Source organism: Rhinolophus sinicus, linkage group LG12, assembly GCF_036562045.2.
Source record: "Rhinolophus sinicus isolate RSC01 linkage group LG12, ASM3656204v1, whole genome shotgun sequence".
NCBI classification, from domain to species: domain Eukaryota; kingdom Metazoa; phylum Chordata; class Mammalia; order Chiroptera; family Rhinolophidae; genus Rhinolophus; species Rhinolophus sinicus.
The window spans coordinates 44669488-44695491 of record NC_133761.1 but is presented as its reverse complement, the minus strand read 5'-3'; the positions used below and the strand labels follow the sequence as shown (position 1 = coordinate 44695491).

The window sequence follows — 26004 nt, the reverse complement described above, 5'->3', positions numbered from 1 at the left end:
CAAGAAAACCAAAGTCTCTAAAATATTATAATCAAGGGAGGGGTTCTGAGAAATAGTCTAATAATTAAGTAAGCTAACTTGCTGTTTATAAAAAGAGCTAGTTAATTTTTAAGAGATAAGGATTAAATAGATAAGGTCATGGCAAACCATGCCAGTTAAGACTGTAAAACATTTTTGATCCTTAGGTAGGATTAAAAAATAGCAGATGGGGAGTCAATTCAGTATTGTCTTTGAACTCTGCTCGTGTACTTGGTGAAAACTTTACTACCAGTCAGTTGAATTTTGTACATAAATGAGTCACTGATAAAACTGGACTGTTTTTAAGTTACTTAGACCTGACATCTTAGATCAAAGACAAGGTTTCTAAGTCTTATGTAAGTACTTAAAAGCATTTGAAAATGAGAATGACAGAAATTACTCTTTGGGTTAAAAGAATAGAGATGTTCCGATGAGCAAGTCCCTGTGCCCCGACAGATACACACAGAGACTGGTGCACAGATACCTTTCATGAGCTTGGCGAACGGCTCGGGACAGGTGGATGGGATGGGCAGCGTGAGCTTGTTGACGGCTACCCCATAAGCCACAGCGAGACCGTCAATGCCACGATAGGGGACCTCTCCCGTGAGCAGCTCCCACAGCAGGACTCCATAGCTAGAAAGCCAAGTTTTCATAAAGTGAAAAGGGTGAGACGCTGTCTTTTCCTTACGACACACTTGGTGGGATAAATGTATCAGTACCGTCCTCCTGCTCCCAGGAAGACTCTTCTCTTCCAACAGAGCCCCTGAGTGGCCCTCATCCCAAGGAGAGATGTGGGCTCCTCCAGTTCCCCTCTCAAACACATTCCTTCGCAGAAATCAGCTGTGCATTCGCCAGAGGAATTTAAACGACTTCATGAACAGGAAAGCTTAGGAGCGGTACATGGTTGAATTCAGCAGGGTCCGCATCAGGCTACACTTTGAGAGTAAAGTGGTTGTTTCGATGTTTGTCCTTCTATCTCATTTCCCCACACTGAGATAAAACCACTGGAGGATTGTTAGGATGTAAAGATTCTAGCCCCACAGAAATCTCACACTACATACCACAGGACTGAGATGGAATCACGTGGATTCTCTTCAAAGGTTTTAGAAAGTGTGTATCTTTCTGCTTCTCCCTTCGTATTTTAGGAGACATGTTATTTTTTTTTTTTTTGGAAGGGAAAAAAGCCTTTTAATAGTATAAAAGTTGTTTACTGGTGTTTCTACTGTAAAGCTAGTCTATAAATCAAAATGAAAAAGCAATTATATACGTGACAGTGATCAGAGACTACAGTACAGACATTTCATCTAACATTTGGCTGATGAATTTTAGTATAACAGATCATGACTTAATATTTTTTACACAGTTATGACCTAGAGCAGAACTGAAAACAAAATAAAACACATATCCAAGTCAATACATCTTCTCGGCAATATCTGGGTTTAGGTGAAAGGAGGAAGTAGGTAAAGCTGTCAAATACCTTCTCTCTTAAACCAACAGAAAAAATATAAATTGGTAGAAGTAGTATTTGTTTTACTATAGATTCCAATGTGAAATTTTCATAAGTACACAAGTACATTATTAACATTTAAACACACCCCCATAAATATATGCACACAGCCCATTAATTAAATAGGGGGAATTAAAACATACTTTCAAGTGAAAATGAATTTAAGAAAAAACTGCATTCACAAATCTAAAAGGTATACAAAAATGAAATTATAAAATAAATAATGAATATAGGTGTCAACTAAACCTCCATAAAAACCTGCCTGCAAATGTGGATACAGTGATTGTCCACACTTGTGAAGGTTTGGATGAGTCGACATTCCCCAGGGAGAGCCATTTAGTTTCTCTGACTCCAGTACATAGAGAAGAATTTTTGGACATAAAATAGTATTTACTCTATTATATATTACAGTCTTTGTTAACAGTCACCATCCTTATCACATTTAGGGTTAACTTACTGTGTCTTAATCTATGTAATACATTCTGAAATAGCAATGTTTAAGTCAAGGCTTTTACCTATCAGTCCACTTGTTTCAAGTTCTCTATCAAAGTAATAGCTTCCTATTTTTGTTATATCCTAAATAGCTATCATATCATGCAATCTGGGTCAACTAGGTAAGAAAGATTTTTTACTGTTTCTCATCTTTTTAACTTTACTCCAGTATTTATTAATTGTGTACATGGGCCTGATTAAGCCAGTGAAAATGATATTTTACTACCAGAAACAACACATTTCTTATTAAACAAAATCAGTTTCATCAAATACTAAATCCACAATATTTTCCTTGGCTTAAATTGAGTGTATTTGCTTTCCATTTTTCCAAAGTCATTGCAACCTTGCCAGAACTACATCACTTAAACTTTCTTTTTTTTATAACTGCAAAAAATCTAAACTGTGACATATAATATTTACGCTAAATACACTTAAAGTAGACAATGAAATTTCAAGTAAAATAAATTGTATCCACATATGTTGGACCAAACAGGTCTCAACATCTAGATTTTACTTCTATAAATTACACAAATACATTGTATATTCTTAAATAATGAATGCTCACAATATTAATTTGTAAGCCTTTCCACATAAAATGACTTACACAGGAATGTGAATGGATCAATATTTCTGTTACAACGTTCTCTCAATTTTTTTCTTTTGTGTCTATTGTTTTGTCTAGGAAGGTTTCCAGAGACTACTGTATTATTAGTCGTTATGCTTTGGCTATGAAATCTCTTTGAGCTGAATGAGGCAACACTGGTTATTAAGGCTTATTTCTATGATGGAGCATTATCCTTAAAACTGATGCCATTTCCAGAAAACAGTGAGAATCACAGCTATCTTGAATCTTCGGGCTCTGTTTTGATGACTTTCTTTTCTAAAGTAAAAGCTGAGTGAGGGTAGTCTTTTAAAATTCCAAGGCTCTCTGATGAGTGGGACTTTGATTCACTAGAGTAAAGTCTACTCAGCTCCCCATCCACCACAAAATGATGGGGTTGTCTGTTCTGTAAATTAGGTATTCGGAGATTCAAAGGTCTTTCTCCTTGTCCATCAGAGTTATCAGAAGTCAAGCCATTAGGGCTGTGCTCTTCTGAGCTTTGCCTGTAAAGTCCTGCAGACAGTCTCCTTTCGGCATGCTGCAGCCTCTCATAGCCGGCCTGGGTGCAAAGGAACTCCATCTGCTTTGCCATCACCTTTTCAGGCTGAGAACTGAGAGCAGCAATTTCTTCACTCTTAGCTTTAGCCTGCTAGAAGAGTGTTTGCACGGAGTCCTGGAAATCTGGAAACCCATCCTCCACTTTAATTCTCTTTGGAGATAATTCATCTCTTTCTCCACATTTTGACTTGGTGGTTCTGTAAGTATATTTATAGGTGACTTCTCGAGAAATCTGCCTAGCCAGGGCAAAAAGTTCATCTCTTCTTGTCAGCAGGGCATTATCCTTCACACAGAGCTGAGCAGCCGCTTCATTAACAGTAAGCTCATGAAGCGTGAGATGTTTCCCATCCTTTCTCTTTGAGTCAAACCTGCCATATATTGCACTATACTTTCGAATTTCTTCCTCTTTGTATGGGTCCTCATCACTCATCTCAAAGATGTGACCGATCATTTTGGCCAACTTCTTGTTGGTTTTCAGCAGCTCTTTCACTTCGTTCAAGTCACTTTTTGGCAGCGTGGGGGCCATTCGCTCTACACACTCTGCTACAGAGAGGGCAGCGGCAGCATCCAGTGCCTCGCTGCTTTCCTTTGGGGAAGCTGGGGAGCCAAGGTCTGCTGGGGAGAGGCTCTGCTCGCTCTCAGTGCCATGGTGGCCTTGCCAGAGTCTGGACTCACCAATCCCCTGCAGCGCTAAGCTCCCCACCACATCCGATTTCCCCTGTCCCAAGCTCTGCACACAGGTGATGGCCGCACACTTGGGGACTTTGACATGAGGTTCCCGGGCGTTGCTACTCCTTTCATAACTACTGCAGGAGATTCCCAGCCATGTTGGTGATCCCTCTGGCAATTTATAGATGGGTATGCTACTAACAGGGAGGGAAGTCAAGGGCTGATTGAAAAGGCCAGGGTTTGTAACCCAGTCTCTCAAAGCCTTCTGTAGCCTTCTAACATGAAGGGGCTTGCTAGCCATGCCCACCAGGGCCATGATTTCCAAGAATTCCTCTTCCCCAGCTTCACAGAGTTGCTGGACATCATCACCACCTTGCTGAATAAAGGCATCAAAATAAGAAAGCAGGTTGGCTTTTTGTAGTATTCGGTACAGCTGCAACTCCCCCAGGGTCCTGGGTAAGGCCGCAGCCATTACTGTAGATAGGCTTAACTCGGCCAGCGGCTGCAGCAATCTTGGCGCGCTCTCCCCCGAGGACTGCTCAGCCCCAACTCTGAAGTGACGGCCCGGTGCGGATCTCCCTCCTCAGGCGGCTGCGGCGGCCGGGACGCCCCCGCTCCCATCGAGGGGGGAAGGGAAAGTGGTGGGCGCGATCTCCCTGCTCCCCCCACAGCTCCGACCCGCCGCTTCCCGCCCGCCAGCCCCGACGGCGCTCGCTCAGCCGCGGTGGCGGCGGCGGCTCCTCCGGGCTCCGCCGCGCGGGCGGCGGCGGCGGCGTCTCCCCCGCCGCGTACTCCCTCCTCCTCCTCCCTCTTCTTCCCTCCCCGGGCCCGCTGCACCCTCCCCCTCCCCCGCCCGCCTCCGCCGCCCAGGAGACATGTTATTAATATTTTCATCATACTGCTTAATGGTAATGGACAAAAGGAATCAACGTGGGCCTCCCTGTGCCGGCTGGTAGCATGTGACATCTTTTTGTAAGGGAGAGGCTTAAGTGAAATGGGCATGAAAAGCTAAGAACAACGGTAGTCGCTATGATCTCAGAGTGTCAGCAGATGTGATGTAGGTTTTCTGCTGCTCGGGTCTTCAAGGCAAAAGCAGTTCCAAAAACCGAGAAAATACACAGTACAAAGCCTTGTAAATGAAAATTTAAAATGAAGCTGAAGGACCAAATTTCACTTCACACCCTTACCACAAACTTGAAGGTAGCATAGAGGAGCCCAGAAATAAGCGTGTACATTACATATATTTATTCTCTTCTACAACACCAGTCAGTAACTTCGTTTCCCTTTATCTTCTTCAAAACATAAAGTACACTTTAATACACAAAAAAACAGTCACTCAGATGACTCACTTGTCTTTAAATGGAAACACATAACCATATAAGGAATAATCATATTTACTTTCTTTTTTATTTCTATTAACATAAGTATTACAGTCCTACAGTCATATTTGCTTGTCCTATTTTTCAATTACAGTTCATTTCATATTATTTTATATTAGTTTCAGGTGTATAGCATAGTGGTTAGGCATTTGTATAATTTATGAAGTGATCCCCCCAGATCTGTCTGGTACCCACCTGGCACTATACATAGTTATTACAATATTATTGACTATATTCCCTATACTTTACTTTATATCCCTGTGACCATTTTGTAATTGCCAATTTGAATTTCTTAATCCTTCCACCTTTTCACCCTGCCCCCCAACCCCTTTCCCATCTGGCAGCCATCAGTTTGTTCCCTGTATCTATGAGTCGGTTTGTAATCTGTTTGTTCATTTATTTTGTTTCTTAGGTTCCACATATAAGTGACATCATACGGTATGTGTCTCTGTCTGACTTATTTCACTTAGCATAATACCCTCCAGGTCCATCCATGTTGTTGCAAATGGTTAAGTTTTCATTCTTTTTTATTGCTTAGTAATATTCCATTATATGTATGTGGAGGGTGCCAAGATGTTAACACTTTGGTCAACGTTACTCAAGCAGTAGTTGGCCATAATCAGAATTGTCTGGACACTGATAGTAGCCACTTTGAGCACCTCTTGTAATTGCAAAAGTAAAACGTGACTTGTATTCATCTTTTGTTATCGGTATATATTAATACAGTTTTTTCCTTTCTTAAAATGTGTATATTCATACATTTTTTGGCATCCTCTGTGTGTGATTGTATCGTGCAAAAAATGTATATACATATTAATAAAGGAAAACTGTATTAAAATTGTAATACCCAATATATACCGGTAACAAAAGATGAATACAAGTCACATTTGGCTTCTGCAAATACAAGAGGGCTCAAAGTGGTTCCCATCAGCATCCAGACACTTCTGATTACGGTGAACAACTGCTTGAGCAATGCTGACCAAAGTGTCCACTTGTGTACATTTTTTTGGCACCCCTGGTATGTGTGTGTATATACACATGCACGCGCATATGCACATATGCACATATATACATCTTCTTTATCCATTTGTCTATTAATAGGCACCTAGGTTGCTTCTATATCTTGGCTATTAGTAATAAGCACTGCAGTGACCATGGAGGTGCATATATCTTTTTGAATTAGTGTTTTGGATTTCTTTGGATAAATACCCAGAAGTGGATTGCTGGGTCAAAGGTAGGTCTAGTTTTAATTTTTTGAAGAAGCACCATACTGTTTTACATAGTGGCTGCACCAATTTGCAATCCCATCATCAGTGCATGAGGGCTCCTTTTTCTCCACATCCTCGCCAGCACTTATTGAATTATTGATGATGGCCATTCTGACAGGTGTGAGGTGATATCTCATTGTGGTTTAAATTTGCATTTCTCTAATAATTAGTGACATTGATCATCTTTTCATATGTCTATTGGCCATCTGTATGTCCTCTTTGGAGAAATGTCTATTCAAGTTCTCTGCCCATTTTTTAATTGGATTGTTTGTTTTTTTGGTGTTGAGTTGTATACGTTTTCTATAAATTTTGGATATTAACCCCTTATCAGATATATCATTGACAAATACCTTCTATTCCGTAGGTTGTCTTTTCCTTTTGTTGATGGTTTCCCTTGCTGCGCAAAAACTTTTTAGTTTATAGTTCCATTTGTTTACTTTTTCTTTTGTTTCCCTTGCCCGAGGAGACATTTCGGAAAAAAATATTACTACGAGCAGTGTCAGAGGGTTTACTGCCTATGTTTTCTTCTAGGACTTTTATGGTTTTGGGTCTTACATTTAAGTCTTTAATCCATTTTGAGTTTATTATTGTATATGGAGTAAGATGTTGGTTCAGTTTCATTTTTTTGCATGTATCTGTCCAGTTTTCCCACCATTTATTGAAGACTGTCTTTATCCCACTGTAGGTTCTTGCCTCCTTTGTCATAGATTAATTGACCACATAGATGTGGGTTTATTTCTGGGCTCTCTATTCCGTTCCATTGATCTATGTATCTGTTTTTATGACAGTACCATGCTGTTTTGATTACTGTGGCCTTGTAGTATAGTTTGATATCAGGTAGTGTGATACCTACCATTTTGTTCTTCTTTCTTAGGATTACTTGTTCTAGTTTTGTGAAAAATCACATTGGTATTTTGATAGGGATTGCATTGAATCTATAGATTGCTTTGGGCAGTACAGAGATTTTAATGACGGTAATTCTTCCTGTCCCTGAGCATGGTGTATGCTTCCACTTATTTGTGTCATGGATACAATTTATTCTTAGGTTGTTTTTTTTTATACAACTGTAAATGGGATTATTTTCTTAATTTCTCTTTCTGATAGATCATTATTGGTGTATAAAGATATAATTGATTTCTGAATAATAATTTTGTATCCTGCTACTTTACTGAATTTATTTATTAGTTCTAATGGTGTTTTGGTGGAATCTTTGGGATTCTCTACATATAGTATCATGTCTTCTGCAAATAAGGACAGTTTTACTTTTTCCTTTCCAATTTGGATGCCTTTTATTTCTTTTTCTTTTTTGATTGCTGTAGGAAGGACTTTCAACACTATGTTGAATAAAAGCAGTGAAGTAAGACATCCTGTGTTGTTCCTGATCTTAAGGAAAACGCGTTTAGCTGTTCCCCATTGAGTATGATGTTAGCTATGGATTTGTCATATATGGCATTTATTATGTTGAGATATGTTTCCTCTATCCCCACTTTGCTGAGAGTTTTTATCATAAATGGATGAGTTTTGTCAAACAACTTTTCTGCATCTATTGATATGGTCATATGACTTTTATCTTTCATTTTATGTGGTGTATCACGTTAATTGATTTGCAGATACTGAACCAACTTTGCATCCCAGGAATAAATCTCACTTGATTGTGGAGTATGATCTTTTTAATGTATTGATGAATTTGATTTGCTGATATTTTGTTGAGGATTTTTGCATCTAAGTTCATCAAGGATATCGGCCTATAATTTTCTTTTTTTTTTGTAATGTCTTTGTCCAGTTTTGGAATCAGGGTAATGGTGACCTCATAGAATGAATTGGGAGCTTTCCCTCTTCTTGAATTTTTTAGAATAGTTTGAGAAGAGTAGGTGTTAATTCTTCTTTAAATGTTTTGTAAAATTCACCTGTGAAGCCATCCAGTCCAGTACTTTGTTGGGAGGTTTTTGATTACTGATTTGATTTCATAAGTAGTAATCAACCGTTTCAGATTTCCTTTCTTCTTGATTCAGTCTTGGAAGATTGTATGTTTCTAGGAATTTATCAATTTCTTCCATATTGTCCAATTTGTTTGGCATATAATTGCTTGTAATATTTTCTTATAATCCTTTGTATTTCTGTGGTGTCAGCTGTCATATCTCCTCTTTCATTCCTGATTGTATTTATTTGGGTCCTCTCTCTTTTCTTCTTGATGAGTCTGCTTGAAGGTTTATTAATTTTGTTTATCTTTTCAATGAACCAGCTCTTGGTTTCATTGATCTTTTATATTTTTTTTAGACTCTATTTCATTTATTATTTCCTTCCTTCTACTCACTTTTAGCTTTGTTTGCTATTCTTTTTCTAGTTCCTTTAAGTGTAAGGTTAGATTGTTGCATTGAGATTTTTCTTATTTCTTGAGGTAGGTCTGGACTGCAAATTTCCTTCTTAGGACTGCTTTTGCTATGCCCATAGACTTGGGGTAGTAGTAGTTTCGTTTTCATTTGTTTCAAGGTGTCTTTTGATTCTTTCTTTGTCATTGTTAACCCGTCCATTGTTCAGTAGCACGTTATTTAGCTACATGTGTTTTGTGTTTTCAGGTTTTTTTCTTGTAATTGATTTCTAGTTACATATCATGGTGGTTGGAAAAGTTGCTTGATATGATTTCAAGCTTCTTAAATTTATTGAGACTTGTTTTGTGGCCTAACATATGGCCTATCTTGTAAAATGTTCTTTGTGCACTTGAAAAGGATATATGTTCTGCTGCCATGGGGTGAAAGGGTCTAACAATATAAATTAAATCCATCTCGTCTAATGTGTTATTTACGCTGCTGTTTCATTGTTGATTTTCTGTCTAGAAGATTTGTCCATTGGTGTCAATGGGGTGTTAAAGTCCCCTACTATGATTGTATTCCTGTCGATCTCTACCTTTATGTCAATCAATGTTTGCTTGATTGACATATATTTAGGTGCTCCTATGTTGGGTGCATAAATATTTACAAGGGTGATGACCTCTTGTTGGATTGATCATTACTTATGTCCTTCTTTGTCTTTTATTATAGTCTTTGTTTTGAAGTCTACTTTGTCTGGTATAAGTATTGCTACCTCAGCTTTTATTTCATTTCCATTTGCATGCAATACCTTTTTCCATCCCTTTACTTTCAGTCTGTGTGTGTCTTTTGACCTGAAGTGGGTCTCTTGTAGACACCATATGTAAGGGTCTTGCTTTCTTATCCATTCAACCACCCTATCCTATGTCTTTTGATTAGAGCATTTAATCCATTTACATTTTAAGTGATTACTTATAGATACATAGTTATGGCTATTTTATTATTCATATTTTGATCTTTTCTTTCTTCTTATTCTTCTTAAAGAAGTCCCTCTAACATTCCTTGTAATACTGGTTTGGTGGTGATGAACTCCTGTAGCTTTTTCTTGTCTGGGAAGCTCTTTATCTGTCCTTCAATTCTAAATGATAGGTTTGCTGGGTAGAGTAATCTTGCTTGTAGGTCTTTGCTTTTCATCACTTTGCCTATTTCCTATCAGTCCCTTCTGGCCTGAAAAGTTTCTGTTGAGAAATCAGCTAATAATCTTATAGGAGTTCCCTTGTAAATAACTAGCTGTCTTTCATTTGCTGCTTTTAGGATTCTCTCTTTGTCTTTAACCTTTAACATTTTAATTAGGATGTGTCTTAGTGTGGGCCTCTTTGGATTCCTCTTATTGGACTCTGCACTTCCTGGACTTGTATATCTATTTTCTCTGCCAGATAAGATAAGCTTTCAGTCATTGTTTCTCCAAATAGGTTTTCAGTCTCTTTTCTCCTTCTGGTACCCCTATGATGCTCATGTTGTTACGCTTGATGTTGTCCCAGAGGTCCCTTAAACTATCCTCATTTTTCAAATTGTCTTTTCTTTTTCTTGTTCTGATTGGGTGTTTTCTACTTCCTTGTCTTCCAAATCACTGAAGTGATCCTCTGCTTCATCTAATCTGCTATTGATCCCTTCTAGTACAGTCTGCATTTATTTTATTCTTTATTTCTGATTCGTTCTTTTTTACAGTTTCTATGTCCTTTTTTATGGTTATTATCTCTTTGTTGAAGTTCTCACTAAGTTCCTTGAGTATCCTTATTAACCAGTGTTTTGAACTCTGTATCTGGTAGTTTGCTTATTTCCATTTCATTTAGTTCTTTTTCTGGACTTTTCTCATTTCATTTGGGACACATTTGTTTCCTCATTTTGGCTGCCTATCTGGTTTGTTTCTGTGTATCAGATCTCCAATGTCTCTCAGTCTTAGCCAGGTGGCTTTATGTAGTAGGTGTCTTGTATAGCTCAGTGACACTATCTCCCTGATCACCTGTACCATGTGCTCCAGGAGTGTCCCTTGTGTGGGTTGTGTGTGCCCTCTTGTTGTAGTTGAGCCTTGATTGCTGTTGGCAGGTCGGTGGGTGGGAGTGACTCTCCGGCAGACTGACTGTGAAGATTGGCCACACCCGCAGCATATGAGATGTTGTGTTGCAGCTGACCCCACAAAGTGGGATTCACTCCAGTGAGCTCGTGTGCCTGTTGTGACCACCCTTTGGGTGTGCTGCTTGTGGGGCTAATCTGGTAGTGCTCTGCTGTGGTCTAAAGCCAGACTTTGGGTGTGTTGGTTTTGGAGCTTCTTTGGAGGGGTCCCCGTGCAGGCCAAGATCAGCCTCTGCCTGTGATTATCTCGGGGCTATGTGGTAGGAGTTACAAAGCTATCTACAGTTTCTCACTGCCTGTGCTGGACCTAGAGTGTGTGGGAGAGGCCATGCTGCGAACCAAGGCTGGCTGCCATACGATTCAGGTTTGATACCAGTGCTGAGCCTGGGCCCCTTGAAAAAGTCTCAGAGCACAGTAAGGCCCACCACCAACAACCACAGACCACTGAGAGTTGTCCATGAAAGACTGCAGCATGGGTTGGGGCTAGTTACCCATTACCGAAAGTACCTCCAGTGATGCATGAGCCAAGGCCTGGTGTTTGCGGCTTAAAGAGCTTCCTGTGGTGCATGGGGTGGGGGTGCCTGCCCGGCCATCAAAAGCACCTCCAGTGATTCTCGAGTTGGGTGGGGCAGGGCCCTAGGGAGTCATCTGTGTGGCACAAGCAGAGTTTACCAGGCCAGTGCAGTTTCAGATTTGGCCACATGGGTGGAGGGCTCAACATAGGAAAGATGGTGCTTGCCTGTAGGCTACATGGAAGAAATGGTGGCTGTCCCTCTAGCCCTTGCCCTGCAGCCACACAACTTAGTCTCTCCCTGTATGTCTCCGGTGCCTCCTGAGTCACTGTCCCTTCCCTGGAGCTTAGGGTGAGTGCCTCCAAGTGAGTGAGTCTGTGTGCACAGATCCTTTAAGAGGATGTGTGGGTCTCCAACCACCCTCTTATCTCACCTCAGCAGTCAGAATACTCACTGATTTTCAAAGCTAGATGTTGTGGGGGACCTCCTCCCAATACTGGAACCTTGGCCTGGGGAGACTGCTGTGGGGCTGGGGTCCCTTGCTCCTCAGGGGGGACCTCCACTGCCGAGATATCCCTCCCCATCCTCAACCACCACACATGGGGGTGGGGCCTGCCCATTTACCATCTCCAGCCCTCCTATTAGTTCCCATGTGGCTGCTGCTTTATATCCTTAGTTATAGAACTTCTGTTCAGCCAACCTTCAGATGATTCTCCAGGTTTATTGTGTTATTATTCAGTTATAATTTTAATGTGGTCATGGGAGGAGGCAAGCACAGCATTTATCTACTCTGCCATCTTGCCCGGAACTCCAACCTCTTATTTACTTTTCTAATGTTTTAAAACTTCATTAGGTTTAAGTTAAAGAAAAAAATGCTTGAATTTTGGATTATCTTCTAATCTTGAGAGACATGGGGATTCACCCATCACAAATACAATGGAAAAAGCCTTCTGTGAAGAAGACCTGGTCTGCACAGAGCTGGGAATTCTCTGGACTCCAGGTTCAAGTATACCTGGATATGATGACTTTTCATTGAAGACTCTCCATTAGTGCCTCTTGAACTCCAAACTTAATAATGAACGCATTCAGAAAAAGAACGTAGAAACCAAAGAATGTGCCAATTGCAGGGTCTCAGGGACCCTCCAACTCATGTTCTGCTGGCCCTAAGCAGAGGTGTTTGAGCCCCGGGTCCCCTGAGTCTGGGGCTCCTGCTCTGAACTGGGATAACAGGTATCATTGAAAGACAATTGGATCGAGAAGCAACAGACTTGAGTTTGAGCTTTGGGAGTATTACTACCTACTAGCTATGTCTCCACTCATAGGGACCTTAAAGTTGGTCTTGAGTTAACTTATCTATAAAATAATAGTGATATCTGTTCAATCATCTCAAAGAACTCTTTTATATTTTTATTTAAATTTGAAAAAAAAATTTTTTGCAATCTAGGTACTAAACTTTTTTTTCAGTTATAGTTGACATACAATATTACATTAGTTTTAGGTATACAACATTATAATTAGACACTTATGTTAACTTACAAAGTGATCACTTCATCAGTCTAGTACCCATCTGACATCTACATAGTTATTACAATATTATTGACTATATTCTCTTTGCTGCACTTCACATCCTCATGGCTGTTTTTATAACTCCAATTTGTATTTCTTAATCCGTTCACCTTTTCACCCTGTCCCCCAACCTCCCTCCCATCTGGAGACCATCGGTTTGTCTCTGTATCTATGACTCTATTTCTGTTTTGTTTGTTCCTTTATTTCTTAAAAAATAAATATATAGTAGAAAATTATACAAAGCTATAACTATTAGCAAGGAAGTTGTAGCCAATATTTTTCAAAGGTTATCTGTTGAAAAGTATCTGTATTATTGTTCATAGGTCAATCAACAAAAGTCACCTCAGAACAGGGGACCAAAAAAAATCTTAGAATAACTGAAAACCATCTAAATTTAAAGAAACTTCCTTGCTATTGTCATTAGCAAACAACAAAACGAAAACAAACAGTAACGACCATATAACTTTACTTCTTGAAAGTTTCAGAGAATGAGTACTTCAGGATAGGTCACTTTTTCAGAGGAGAGGGTTTACCCTGGTTAAATCCAATGTGAAAAATGGAACTATATTTCTACAGTATAATGCGTATTTTTCTGTTCTCTGAAACCGGGGAGGGTACAGTATAAATGAAGCCCCGTCCTGAGCACTCACGCGGCCTGACAGGCTGCGGCAGTCAGAGCATGGGTCGATCTCAGGCTTGGGGCCCGAGTCTGCTACTTACTAGTTTTACAACCTGGGGAAATTTAACCTCTCAGGGCCTTGGATACTTACTCTGCAAGTGTGGGCTAATCACAGGAGATACTGTAAAATTCAGTGATAACAGCCGTCTCAGTTACCTTGCAGTATAACATCTGGTATGGAGGAAGGAAGTGGGGGACGATGGTCAGTAGGGACACAAGATGGTCAGCAGCACTTACGGGAATATTAGAAAAAGAGATGCTAAAGCAAAGGTATGTGCAATTCAGAGGTGGCCTTCCGTGCCCTTCCCCATCCTGACATGCCAGTACTCTAGAATTCTTTGCTATAGTAACACGTCCTGCAGCTGGGTGGGGATGTTTAGCTCCACAGGTAGATGGCTCTAGAAGTTAGCAGTCCCTAGTCCTTTTCATAGCATTTCATGCTTTTTATCTTCCTGCTACCTATTTTGTTTCTAGTTGCCTGTTTTTATTACCAGCTTAGCGTCCCTCTCTCTTCTTCTAATAAGCTGCTTTAACTGAAAATCAGATAATTCAGCTTATAAAACTGAGAATGAGAAATAAACAAATTTTGAGAGATGACCTCTCCAATGAATGCATAGAGTTGAAGACCCATTTTATGGCTGGTTTTAGAAATTTTTTTTTCTTACTTCTTAACTGTCTCCTATATTTAAAGTAGATAAAGTTGCTATAAAGCATTTATATAGATTGTACAGTGATCCCACTGCTTGTAATTACATACTTTGTAAAGGAAACACACAAAATGAAATGGTTAGAGTCTGAGGTAATGTTTTAAATGTAAAATTGATTTTGATGTATTTTATTTGCTTTTAGAGTCTTGAAACATAACTTCTTAGGAGAATCACCTGTTTCACTTAAGTATTTTGGTAGCATATGGTCAGAAAATTACTGTAAGTAAATCAAGGAAACAACTTAATGTTTTATAAAGACACACATGCTCTGGCTCTATCAGCAGATGGTCTAATTCATTAAGGGCTCAGGCACTTGTGTTTTTCGCAATGGCCCTAAGGCACTATAGAACCCCTAATACAGTTGATAAATTTCTTAAAAGTCATAAGTAGAACAATTAAATTACATATTAAATGCAGAGGATGAGCTTTAAATTTAAAGGAATTTTTTGGAACTTATACTAACAGATTCTGCCACTGACCTAATGTGTGATTTGGAGAAAGTAACTTCCAGTGCTTCCAATGGTTTAAGAGGAAATTTTTATTGATCATGACTTTGGAAATCAGATAGATCTGGACTCAAATAGCAGTTCTGTCATTTATCAGATATGGATTCTTAGCAACTGACATTTCCCATTAGCCATAGTTTTCTCTTATTGTAAAAAAACCCTGGAATTTTAACCACAACCAGATACCACTTCACAACTACTAGGAAGGCTAGAGTAAAACTGTCATGGAACAACAAGTGTTGGCGAGGATATGGGGAAATTGGAGCCCTCATACGCTGCTGCTGGGAATGAGAACAGAGCAGCTGCTTGGGAGACTAGTGTGGCAGCTCCCAAATGATGAACCACAGAATTAGCATATGGCCCAGCAATCAAAGTCCTCAGGATATGCCCGAGACAACTGAAAACACGTCCTCACAAAAACCTGCTCTCGAATGTTCGGAGCAGCAACAGCCAAAAAGTGGAAACAACTCTCATGCCCATCAACTGATGAAGTGATAAACAAAATGTGGTCAATCTACATGATGGAATCCTATTCAACCTTAGAAAGGAAGGGAATTCTGTCACATACTGCAACATGGATGAACCTTGGGGACACCGTGCTAACTGGAAGAAGCCAGTCACAAAGGACCACACATTGTAGGATTCCATTTATATGAAATGTCCAGAATAAACAAATCTAAAGATACCAAATGCACATTGCCTGGAAGGAATGCAGTGTTGGGGTGATGGCTAAGGGGTGTGGTTTCTTTTTTGGGGTTATGAAAATGTTCTAAAATTGATTGTGGTGTATAATATACTAAAAGTTATTGTATTGTACAGTTTAAATAGGTGAATTGTGTGATATGTGAATTATATCTCATTCAGCTGTTAAAAAACAACAGAAAAAAAGCTGGAATTGTAATACACAGCAGTTAATTTTGGAATAATTTCATAATCCAGAAAATTCTACACAGGCTCTGTGAGCATTACATAATGGTAAATAAGCTCCTGGTGCACAGGTACTGTTAACCGGAGATCTTCCTTTGTGCTTCTGCTGTTGATGGCATCTTCGTGCCCTGATGGTGCAGAGCTGAATGGAAAATCCAGTGACCTGGGATCCCATTGGGGTCCAGCTTTCCATTCTCAACTGGAAGCTTTAATCTTTAGAGGACGCAATCTATAAATGAAGGCGCTGATCTCAATTTTTTTCTCAAACTCCTTCCATGCTATTCTATCTGTGAATCATGAGGAATCAAACCTTTGTTTAAAGTGAAAATTCCCTTTTAGTTACTGACAAAATCTTGGCATTACTGTTAACTCCAGTTATAACCCGTTTTGATCAAATCTCAGATTTAACAAGAAGATGCTGCTAACAAATGGAAGTCATAACAATGACCTGAAATTACCTGTTCCACTGTGATGATACTGTCTTGATCAAAACGATAAAACCTTCAAAAAAGGCCTCCATTACCCTTTATGCTCAGAATTACTAGATACTTTGGGACTCTGAAAAGGAAGCTTAGCAACCAGTTTCTGCAGACGTTTGCAAAAGCAAAAAGCATGGTGCTTACCTCCAGATGTCACTTCCCTTAGAAAACAAGGAAGACTTGATGACTTCCGGGGCCATCCAGGCGTAGGTGCCCGCTGCACTCATTTTGGTGGTCCTGTGCCATTCTCTCGCTAATCCAAAGTCTGTGATCTTCAGCGTTTTGTTGCAGATGTCATCATGTTCTATCTTCTCAAGCAGCAAAACTAAAGAAAAATCAAAGGGGGCATATTTTCATATTCTTAGGATTTTTCACTCATCATTTTTCCTTTGCATTTACAAAAACAGTCTTCACTGCAGTTGGCAGAGTACATGAGCATGAACTTGTACTTTACCATTTTATCTTCCTGACATTACTTGTATCATAACCTTTAGTGGGTCAGGAGTGCCTAAAGTTATACAAGATTTTCTTTAAAAAAAAACACACACCACATGCAATAGAGCTTAGCATTCTTCATGAGTGTTTTCTTTATGTGAAAGTAAATGATTTCTGGCAACAGGGAACATTTACTGAGATAGCACAGGATCAGAAGTCTGTGAAAGTCTACCTGATAGGAAAAAAAATAGATTTCATTTTCCCAAGAAGTTAGGTCCTCATCTAAATGCAGTCTCTTCTACTGAATATATTAGAGAATATCTCAAATAGATGACTTGTTATCATAAATAATTATTATCAAACATTATATTAAATTTGCAAAATGCTCATTGGTACCTCGACTTGTGAAGATGTTTTAGGAGCTATGATTGCTTTACTGAAGCTTGAAATATGGCAAAAAGTGAAAACTGGAGAAACATCCAGAGGCTTCCCAGGCCCCAGGCTCCTGACCAAGTGCAGGCTGCACAGGGGCAACTATCAGGAGAGCTCACGCTGGTCGGGGAGCTCTCGGGAAACAGTACCTGAAAGAAAAGTGCTCCCCATCCTCCCCACCAGCATATCCACCTGCCCTTCTCATCCATCACTCCCCATCTGCCCTTCCCACCTTGGGTCCCTGTCTCCCCTGGTTGATTTTCCTCTGCCTATAACCATGCAGAAATGTTCCCGGGTTTTCCATGAGGTTCTAATGCAGCTACCTATCCAAGTTCCTTCGTCCCATTTGCTACAAAGGGAATGGTTTAAACTTACTGTTTTGTCTAACTTGCCTCCTTACTCCTTAGAATCCTGCATCCCGACTTGTAGCTCTGCTCTTCTACTCCAACTGAATGCTCGCAGGTCTGCCCTCTCCATTTTCCTGGTCACTACATTTACCTCTGGTCTCACCACTTTAAAATTGAGAATAGCATAAGACATTCATCATGTTGGATTTTGGGAACATGATCATAAAAAGGGCCATTTTTTCCAGATGCTATTTACAGGGATAATTAATGTTTACTGAATCCATTCTACTTGTCAGATACACTTTGGGATTTTAATCAGATAACCACACAATGTTACAGGTGGCATACTGTTAATTATCTGGACTTGATCGATAAGGAAACTGAGACATAGAGATGTTGCTGAGTCATCTGTCCAAAATCACAAAGCTGAGAAGCAGTGAAGCTCAAGCCATTTGACCCCAGAGCCCATGGCCCTAACTATGTCACTCAGTTGACGGATTGTATCAATTTTTCACAAATGCTGTCTTTATCTTTTGGAAATTTCTCTCTCTCTCTCTCTCTCTCTCTCTCTCTCTCTCTCTCTCTCTCACACACACACACACACACACACACACACACACTCCTTTATTAGTGGGTTTGAAAGTGTTTTTAGCCAAAATCAATTTCATGGATGTCAGGAAATTCTATATCTTTTGCAAAGCTTGAAATTTCACTTGGCTGTGGATTCATGTTGTATTTCCATCGTATCATCAAACATTGTAAATGTCTGATGTAAAAGTCAAAGAGTTAATGCAGTTGGAGAGAACCAATACTAGGTTTAAACATGAAAAGATATCTGAGTGGGGACTTATTATATAAGTCACAACACTGAATAAATATTATTGTGTTGTAACATTTCTTTCCCCAAACAATCTTCTACCCGTGAGATTTAGAGAGCAAGGATGCCCTCTTCTATTTTTACATCCATTACGTAGATGACGGGTCAGGTTTTAAGGTGGTTATATGTCCATGGTTACACAGCTGGTAGATAAATAGCAAGGCCAAATTCTACCATTTTTTCTACTCTTAATCCCCATGCTATACTATGTAGTGCAGGACGGGGGCGGAGGCAGGGAGACTCACTTCTGTTTGGAGTGGCCTCTTCTTCCTTCTGTCCATCTATACTGTTCCTAGTCAAGGTTCAGCTTTCTTTGGAAACTTTTCTAGAGCATCCTACAAAATAGCGACTGTTTCATAATCATTCATTATCCATATATTGTTTTGTCAGTTATCTTTTCACTTAAAACTTATGGCCCTAAATTACATACAAACTATTTAATCCCAGGAACTATATTTTATAACTTTCCCCTGTGTTCCCCAATAATATCACCGCACACAGTACCTTGTATATCAAATGTTCAGTGGAATAGTTTTTATTAATGATAATTAGATAATTATCACCAGTTCTAACAAGAACATCACCTACCACTTTCTGATCCTCTATAGTTGTTTCCACGCATTTAATTTCTCATTTGATCCTCATACCATTCTATGAAGTGGGGATTATAACCTCATTTACAGTTTAGAAATATTATCCAAGATCATATGAGTATGGTTACAAATACCGACCTTGTGTTAGATGCCATCTGCATGACTACTGTGTTTCCCTGAAAATAAGACCTAGCCAGACAATCAGCTCTAATGTGTCTCTTGGAGCAAAAATTAATATAAGACCCGGTCTTATATTATGTTAGATAAGACCCTGTCTTATAGTAAAATAAGACCGAGTCTTATATAAATTTTTCCTCCAAAAGACACATTAGAGCTGAGTGTCTGGCTAGGTCTTATTTTCGGGTAAATAGGGTACCTCCCCCATCTTCTGTGCTACCAATTATGCTATCAGTTATAGAAAAGGGGCAAAACAAGCAGACATTTCATTTTGTATCTTGCTTCGGAGATTAATTTTTGACTTACCCTTCCTTCCATGTCAGCTTAAGGTATATTTATTTCTCAGTCTTTACTCCTCATATTTATCAAGAAAAGTAAATAGCTAACTCTATATGCTTGAACCACAGCAGAAAAAAAAATACATATAATTAGCTACATATCAGCTGTACTACATTTTCCCCTTATAATACTACTAATTTCACTTTTAAAGTGATTATTCTCACCACCAAAAAAGACCCCGAATTAATGATCAAATGGCTTTCAATTCTATAAATCTTTGTTTTCCAGGACACTTTCATATACATTATGCCCTCATTCTTACGAATATCCAAATGGGAAGGTTTGAGGACCTTATGGATTAAAACAGGCATTAAAACAATTCCACGTCCCCAGGCCCGGCCTGGAAGCCCTTGAGAAGCAAAGGCTGAAGAAAGGCAGCTCCAAAATAAGTGAAAACATAACTAGAAGTGAGAACTAAAACCTACATATTTAAAATTACTTGCATTTCTAAATAAAGGTCATGGTACAATGTACTGTTAGCAGCCTTTGTACTGATGGTCTCAGAACACCTCCCCCACCCCAAGTCCAAAGTTTCCACAGGAGCTAAGAACCTCCACGCTTTGAACTAACAGAAAACAAGTTAAAATAACACTCTGAATGTCAAACGTGTAGAGTTCCCTGAAAGGCCCATTGTTTTGGAGTCTATTTCAGAGGTGTTCAGCAGAATTCCTGAAATTCCTTATCTTTTGGGCAAAGTGACCGAAACCAAAAATAGCTAGTGTCCCGACAGGTAACATAATGGGGCAGCTGGCCAGGTTTCAGCCTAAGGACACAGGTTGGAGGCCAACTTCCGCTTCCTGTCACTCCCAGGGGAGGGTGACAGGCACTAGCTAGCTACCCACCAGAAGGTACAATGTGCCAACCAGGCAAATCAACTGTTTTGGCCACAGAAATGGCAAATTCCTGTTAGTAACCTAGCGACGTGTGCTTGAGCCCCTTTTGTGCGACTTCAGTGTAGGTTGTTGATCCCGGTCAGCCAGATCCTTCACAATCAGCCTTTACAGCCTGGAGTTAGTCTACTTACTCAGCCGTGGGGCACCCCATTTCCCGGCTCCTTTGAAGTTTCACTTCAGTATTTTCAGAATTATGGCATACAACATATATCTTTTTTAAAGCAATTACAATGTATCCATTCTATTTTCTCAACATTTAGAGGATTGCTACGTCCAAATTCCATTTCAGTCCAATGGGTTTGTTTCAATTAATCTTTAACTAGGAATATATTACCACCAAAAAAAAAAGTCACAAGAAAACATGTTGAGAAAAGCAACAGTGTGAGAGCATGTATTAACAAACAGCCTTCTCTCCCTCTAAGATAGAAGGTGACTGTGAATTTCAACTCTGAAATTCACAATCAGCCACTAACAGTGAATAAATAACTTTCTACGTTTACCAAATAGTGCTGAATTTTCTCACATTTCCCTCCATTTATCCCCTCATACATACACCACGCACTCACTCTCCTGTCTATGGAATCAAATCCAGACCCTCCTGACTTTCAAGGCTCTTCTCAATCACATTCTAAATGATCTTTTCAGCTCTTTGCACAACTCTCCAAAATGAGCCCTACATTCTAATAATTCTGGGTACTAAAAGCCACTTCTAAGGAACACAACACTGCATCAGTCTGTCGCCTGGCCTCCTTGCACCTGCTGTATGGACCACCTGCCACCCCACCCTCTGGGAAAACCACACTGGGCACCCCACTTCCCACAAGGCACCAGGGCACCAGCACAGGGCTCCCATCAGCATGAACTGAGACCCCTCCCAAGTCCATCAGCCTTTGGGACCTCAGCTTCTTCTTCCATAAGACAAATGGACACCTTTGTCACTCTCTTCTTGCTCCAATATCCTATGAATGTATAAATAGCATCTCCCCCCAGCACCTTCCTTCCTGTATAACCTCAGCTAAAAATTCTCGGCGTGTGGAATGCACCTCAGCTGTGCCACTCCCGTTACACGTAAATGCAGCCTCACCTTACTTGTTAGTCTCAACTCCCCAGATAAGTCATAAGCAACTGAAGGAGACAATGTGTACCTCGTTCATCTTGTTTATTCACTGTTACTGCACAGCAACTGGCGTTTTTGCACGCTCGCTGAATATTTGTTACAGAACGAGTAAACAGGTACCGTAAGGGAAAGGAGTATGAAGATGAGTTATTGGAAGGTTTTTGATGCGAAGTCACCTGCTCGTTGTAGAAAACCAACCCCCCTCTGCCCTCCTGAAACACTAGGAGGAAATGAAGACTGTCTTAAGAACGCTTAGAACAGAACCATTATCTGAATGCTGATCCGGGAGCAGCATTTGATACAGGGATCACTGTTCCCCAAACAGGTTCCCCCGGGGCGTCCAGAGCATCACACCCCTCCTGGGTTTTCCTGCCTTTTCTAGCTGCTCCTTTTTCTGGTTCCTCCTTATCTCCCTGACCGCTAATTACTGGAGCCCTCAAGGACTCAATCCTTGGACCTCTGGTCTCTTCTATCAGCGTTCACTGAACCCCAGATAATGGCACCCAATCTCAGGGCTTAAATACCCTCTATATTCTGATGACTCCCAGATGCGATCTCCACCCTGGCCCCCGCCAGTTTATTCTCAGAACTGCAGTCAGTGGGATCCCATTCAAGTGTCAGTCAGATCCCAGTGCGCAGTTCAAAACTCTCCAGTGTCACCGTGAAGTCAGTGGCCTGGCAGGACCTACAAGACCCTGCATGACCTGCCCCCTCTCCCTCATGTCCTTCACTGCTCTCCTGTCACACCGGCCTCTTGCTTTGGGGGTTTGCAATTTCTGTTCCCGGTACAGGAGTGTCTTCGCCAGGGGGACCCGCTTCCTCACTTCTTTTGGTTTTGTTGGTCATCCACGTCTCCTTAGCGCTACGATCTAAGACTTCAAGTGCGTACCACAACATATTCAGCCTCCTTTCCAACTTGAGTTTTTCTGCTAAGCACTTAGCATTCGCCAACATACTACATATTTTATTATTTATTGTTTAATGTCTGTGTTACCCACTGGAATGTAAATTCCACGAAGAGAAGAATTGTTTCTGCTGTGCTCACTCGTGAATACCAGGCGCTTAGGAGAGTTCCTGGCACATAGTATCCGATCAATAAATAACTGTAGTATGAACGAACAAGTGAGCTTACTAAACATAAGAAGGAAACTTCTGTAAAGAAAACATAGACATGGTCAGCTAAACTAGCTTCACATTGCTCTGATGCCAAAAACAAACGCCACTGTACAAACCTTTTCATAGTCACATTCAATACTCAGTTTTAATGAGACAACTTCTTACATTTCATTGTGTGTGAAAGTCTAGTTCTATATTTCCATCACCTTAGTTTTTTAGCAGTTAAGGTATGTAAAAAAACCAACTGAGGGAGGACTCTTCCACAACAGTCTATGCTAATATACTAGTAAAGAGAAAGTAATATATTTGATATTATTTGATTCAATATTTGCAGAAAACTTAAAACAAAATAAAGTACTTAAAAAATCATATTAAGCCAGTAATAACTGAAACATCCTATATGCAATCAACATACTTCCCCAAATGGCGTCTGATTTGCTCTTTTTCCAAAAGCTTTAAAAATGTACTAGTATTGACCCTGGGAGTGAAACAGTTACAGTAGCAGTTTAGTACTTCATGCCTCCTCCTTGACCCTCAACTTATCAACACAAGTTACCAGCAGACCTGCCAAAGCATGCAGACGGCAGCACTCCTGCAGAGAACAAAGCTCAGGACTGCTTCCTCATACTGCTGGCTGGCCTGGAGCAAGCAAGTTACTAAACTGAAAAGACCCTCACCCTAACCAAGATGAATAAACATATGATTCTGTGGCACTATATTTTGCAGAATGAGCAATAAGAACGTCCTTAGGTTATAAAGGGTTCTAGAAAACTTTTAGGTATCAATGAGTTCACACACAAAAAAATCAGGAAATTGTTAAAGCACTCAAAGTGTTTCCAAACAACATACAAAAATGAGCATTTAGTCACCAGCTTGCATTTAGATTGTGTCATACACTTTACTAAATGTTTTGCTATATACCAGGAGTCAGCAAACTATATCCCACAAGCCAAATCCAGGCCAATGCCTATTTTGTAAATAAAGTTTTATTGGAGCACAGACATACTCATTTGTTTACATACTGTCTTTGGATGCTCTGGGCTACAATAGCAGAGCATAATAACAGTTGCAACAGAGACCCTGTTGCCCGAAAAGCAAAAATATTTATTCTCTAGACATTTACAGGTAAAGTGTGCCAACTCCAGGCGCCCACATATCTCACTTGATCCTCACATCACCCTATTCAGAAAGTGGGGGCCCCCGAGCCCACAGCTGGTGAGTAGTGGGGTCAGAGTTCAAACCTCAGACATTTGTCTCCCAATGTTACAGCGACAAATTCTTAGAGATACTCCTTTCCCCAGAGACACAAGCCTAGGATAAGCCACCCACACTCTCACCTGGTGCCATCTGTGACCAACCATCCACCATCATTTTAGATAGTTAATACTGGATTTGGGATATAGTTTGTCTGTGGCCCTGGAAGAATTTATGTCAGCCCAGATAACCATAAGAAGGAACCCACAAATCTGGTCCTTTAAACAGCACTTTCTAATGTGAGCTCTACATGTGAGTCATCCAGAAGCTTTAATACACACACACACACACACACACACACACACACACACAGTGGTGCTTCAAAAGCTCAGATGGGTTGATAGGTGGATAGGATTAGATTTGTGTTAAAGCAACTTAATAAATATTAATACAGGTGGTGAGTGTATAGGTGCTTCCTTACAGTTCCTTCAGCTCTGCATGGTTCAAGATTTTCAAAATAAAATGTTAGAAAAAAATTCATCACTTATTCCGAACCAAAGTCAACTGAATCCAAACATCCAAAGATGAGACAGGAATTTTACTTCTGACGTAGCAGTAGGTATGGAGTGCTATCCTCTGTAGTGGGCCATTCTTCCTCAACAGAAATGATCATCTAGTCTCGGGGTTCTCAAGGCGTGGGCAGGTACCCTGGGTCCCAAGGCGTGGTCAGGGACCCCCAGGATCGAAGGCGTGGGCAGGGACCCCCAGGACCCAAGGCGTGGTCGGGGACCCCAGGACCCAAGGTGTGGTCGGCGACCCCAGGACCCAAGGCATGGTCAGGGACCCCCAGGACCCAAGGCGTGGTCGGGGGCCCCCAGGACCCAAGGCGTGGTTGGGGACCCCCAGGACCCAAGGCGTGGTCGGGGACCCCAGGACCCAAGGTGTGGTCGGCGACCCCAGGACCCAAGGCATGGTCAGGGTCTCCCGAGACCCAAGGTGTGGGCAGGGACCCCTAGGACCCAAGGCGTGGTCAGGGACCCCCAGAATCTAAGGCGTGGTCAGGGTCTCCCGACACCCAAGGTGTGGGCAGGGACCCCTAGGACCCAAGGTGTGGTCAGGGTCCCCTGGGTGTCCCTAAGGTGGCAACAGATTACATACAGAAGCATATATGAACATCCATCCGTCTTCCCTTAAGTCTGGTGTTAAAGTGAGCTTCAAAAGCATAAGGCAATGCCATTCTCCTTGCTGAAATTGTCTTGGAAATTAAGAGGTTTATTCCCCCTTAAAAATGCTATGTTAACATGTAATGGGTCTATTGTTATTTTTATATTCAATATTTTTAAATTTATTTTAAATTTATAATATAGTAAGCATCAATAGCTATACCCCACATAAACCAAAGTTTTTTAGGGTCCTGATAACAAACATTTGAGGACTACTCATCTAGGCCATATTTGGAGAGATAAAAGCTCAGATTCTGGGATTAGAGGCCCTAGATTCATTTCTCTGATAAGCCCAATGACCTTGATAAAGTCTATTAATTCCTGACTCAGTTTCTTCATCTGTAAAATGGGGATAATTAAATTACCTATTTCAAAAGGTTGCTGTGAGGAATAAATAAGCATAAAGTTTGGGCAGTACCCAGCACCTAATAAGCATTAAGTAAATGTTAGCTGTTTTTCCTGTTACTAGTATAATTTAGTCAAAGAACTTAACATGAAGTGATATTTGAAGAAGACGAATTTTAAGAAATAACTAAATTCACACTGACTAGATGTCAACTATACAAATTTACGTTTCAGGCTTGGAAACAAAATCGGCACAGTTCTCCCAGCCTCCCCGGCAACTCCGCCTCCTGCCCCAGAAAATTCCTTCACTGAGGTGTGCCCGCCTTTTGGGAGCCCCTCAAGTGCTACCGAGGGTTTGAGGATAGTCACATTGACATCTGGAGTCAAAATCATCAGCCAAACATAGTGTCATTATTTTCTAACTCTGGTGACCAGAGGAAGAAAGTGCCCTAAGTTAACTCAGTAAGTAAACAGTGACCATAAAAACCAGGCTCGGTCATAAATGATAAACAACGTACGTCAAACCAATGTCTAAGCATTTTGTATTTTATTACTGCCCCACTGATCACCTAGGATAGCAGTCATAAAGCAAATGATCCCAAGCTTGTG

The 26004-nt window shown here is 40.5% G+C and overlaps 1 protein-coding gene and 1 pseudogene across 2 annotated transcripts in view; both read right to left on the bottom strand.

The window, feature by feature from the left end:
* The window catches only part of MAP3K21 (mitogen-activated protein kinase kinase kinase 21), a 60618-nt gene that overhangs the window by 28322 nt on the left and 6292 nt on the right, over positions 1 to 26004 (bottom strand). For both annotated transcript variants that reach the window (XM_074316662.1, XM_019712885.2), the window contains exons 2-3: positions 16452 to 16632; positions 503 to 651 (exon numbers count right to left, since the gene is read on the bottom strand). In XM_074316662.1, coding sequence (XP_074172763.1) covers positions 503 to 651; positions 16452 to 16632 — 330 coding nt within the window. The remainder of the gene's footprint in view (positions 1 to 502; positions 652 to 16451; positions 16633 to 26004) is intronic.
* On the bottom strand, positions 1532 to 4618 carry LOC141567847 (NGFI-A-binding protein 1 pseudogene; annotated as a pseudogene).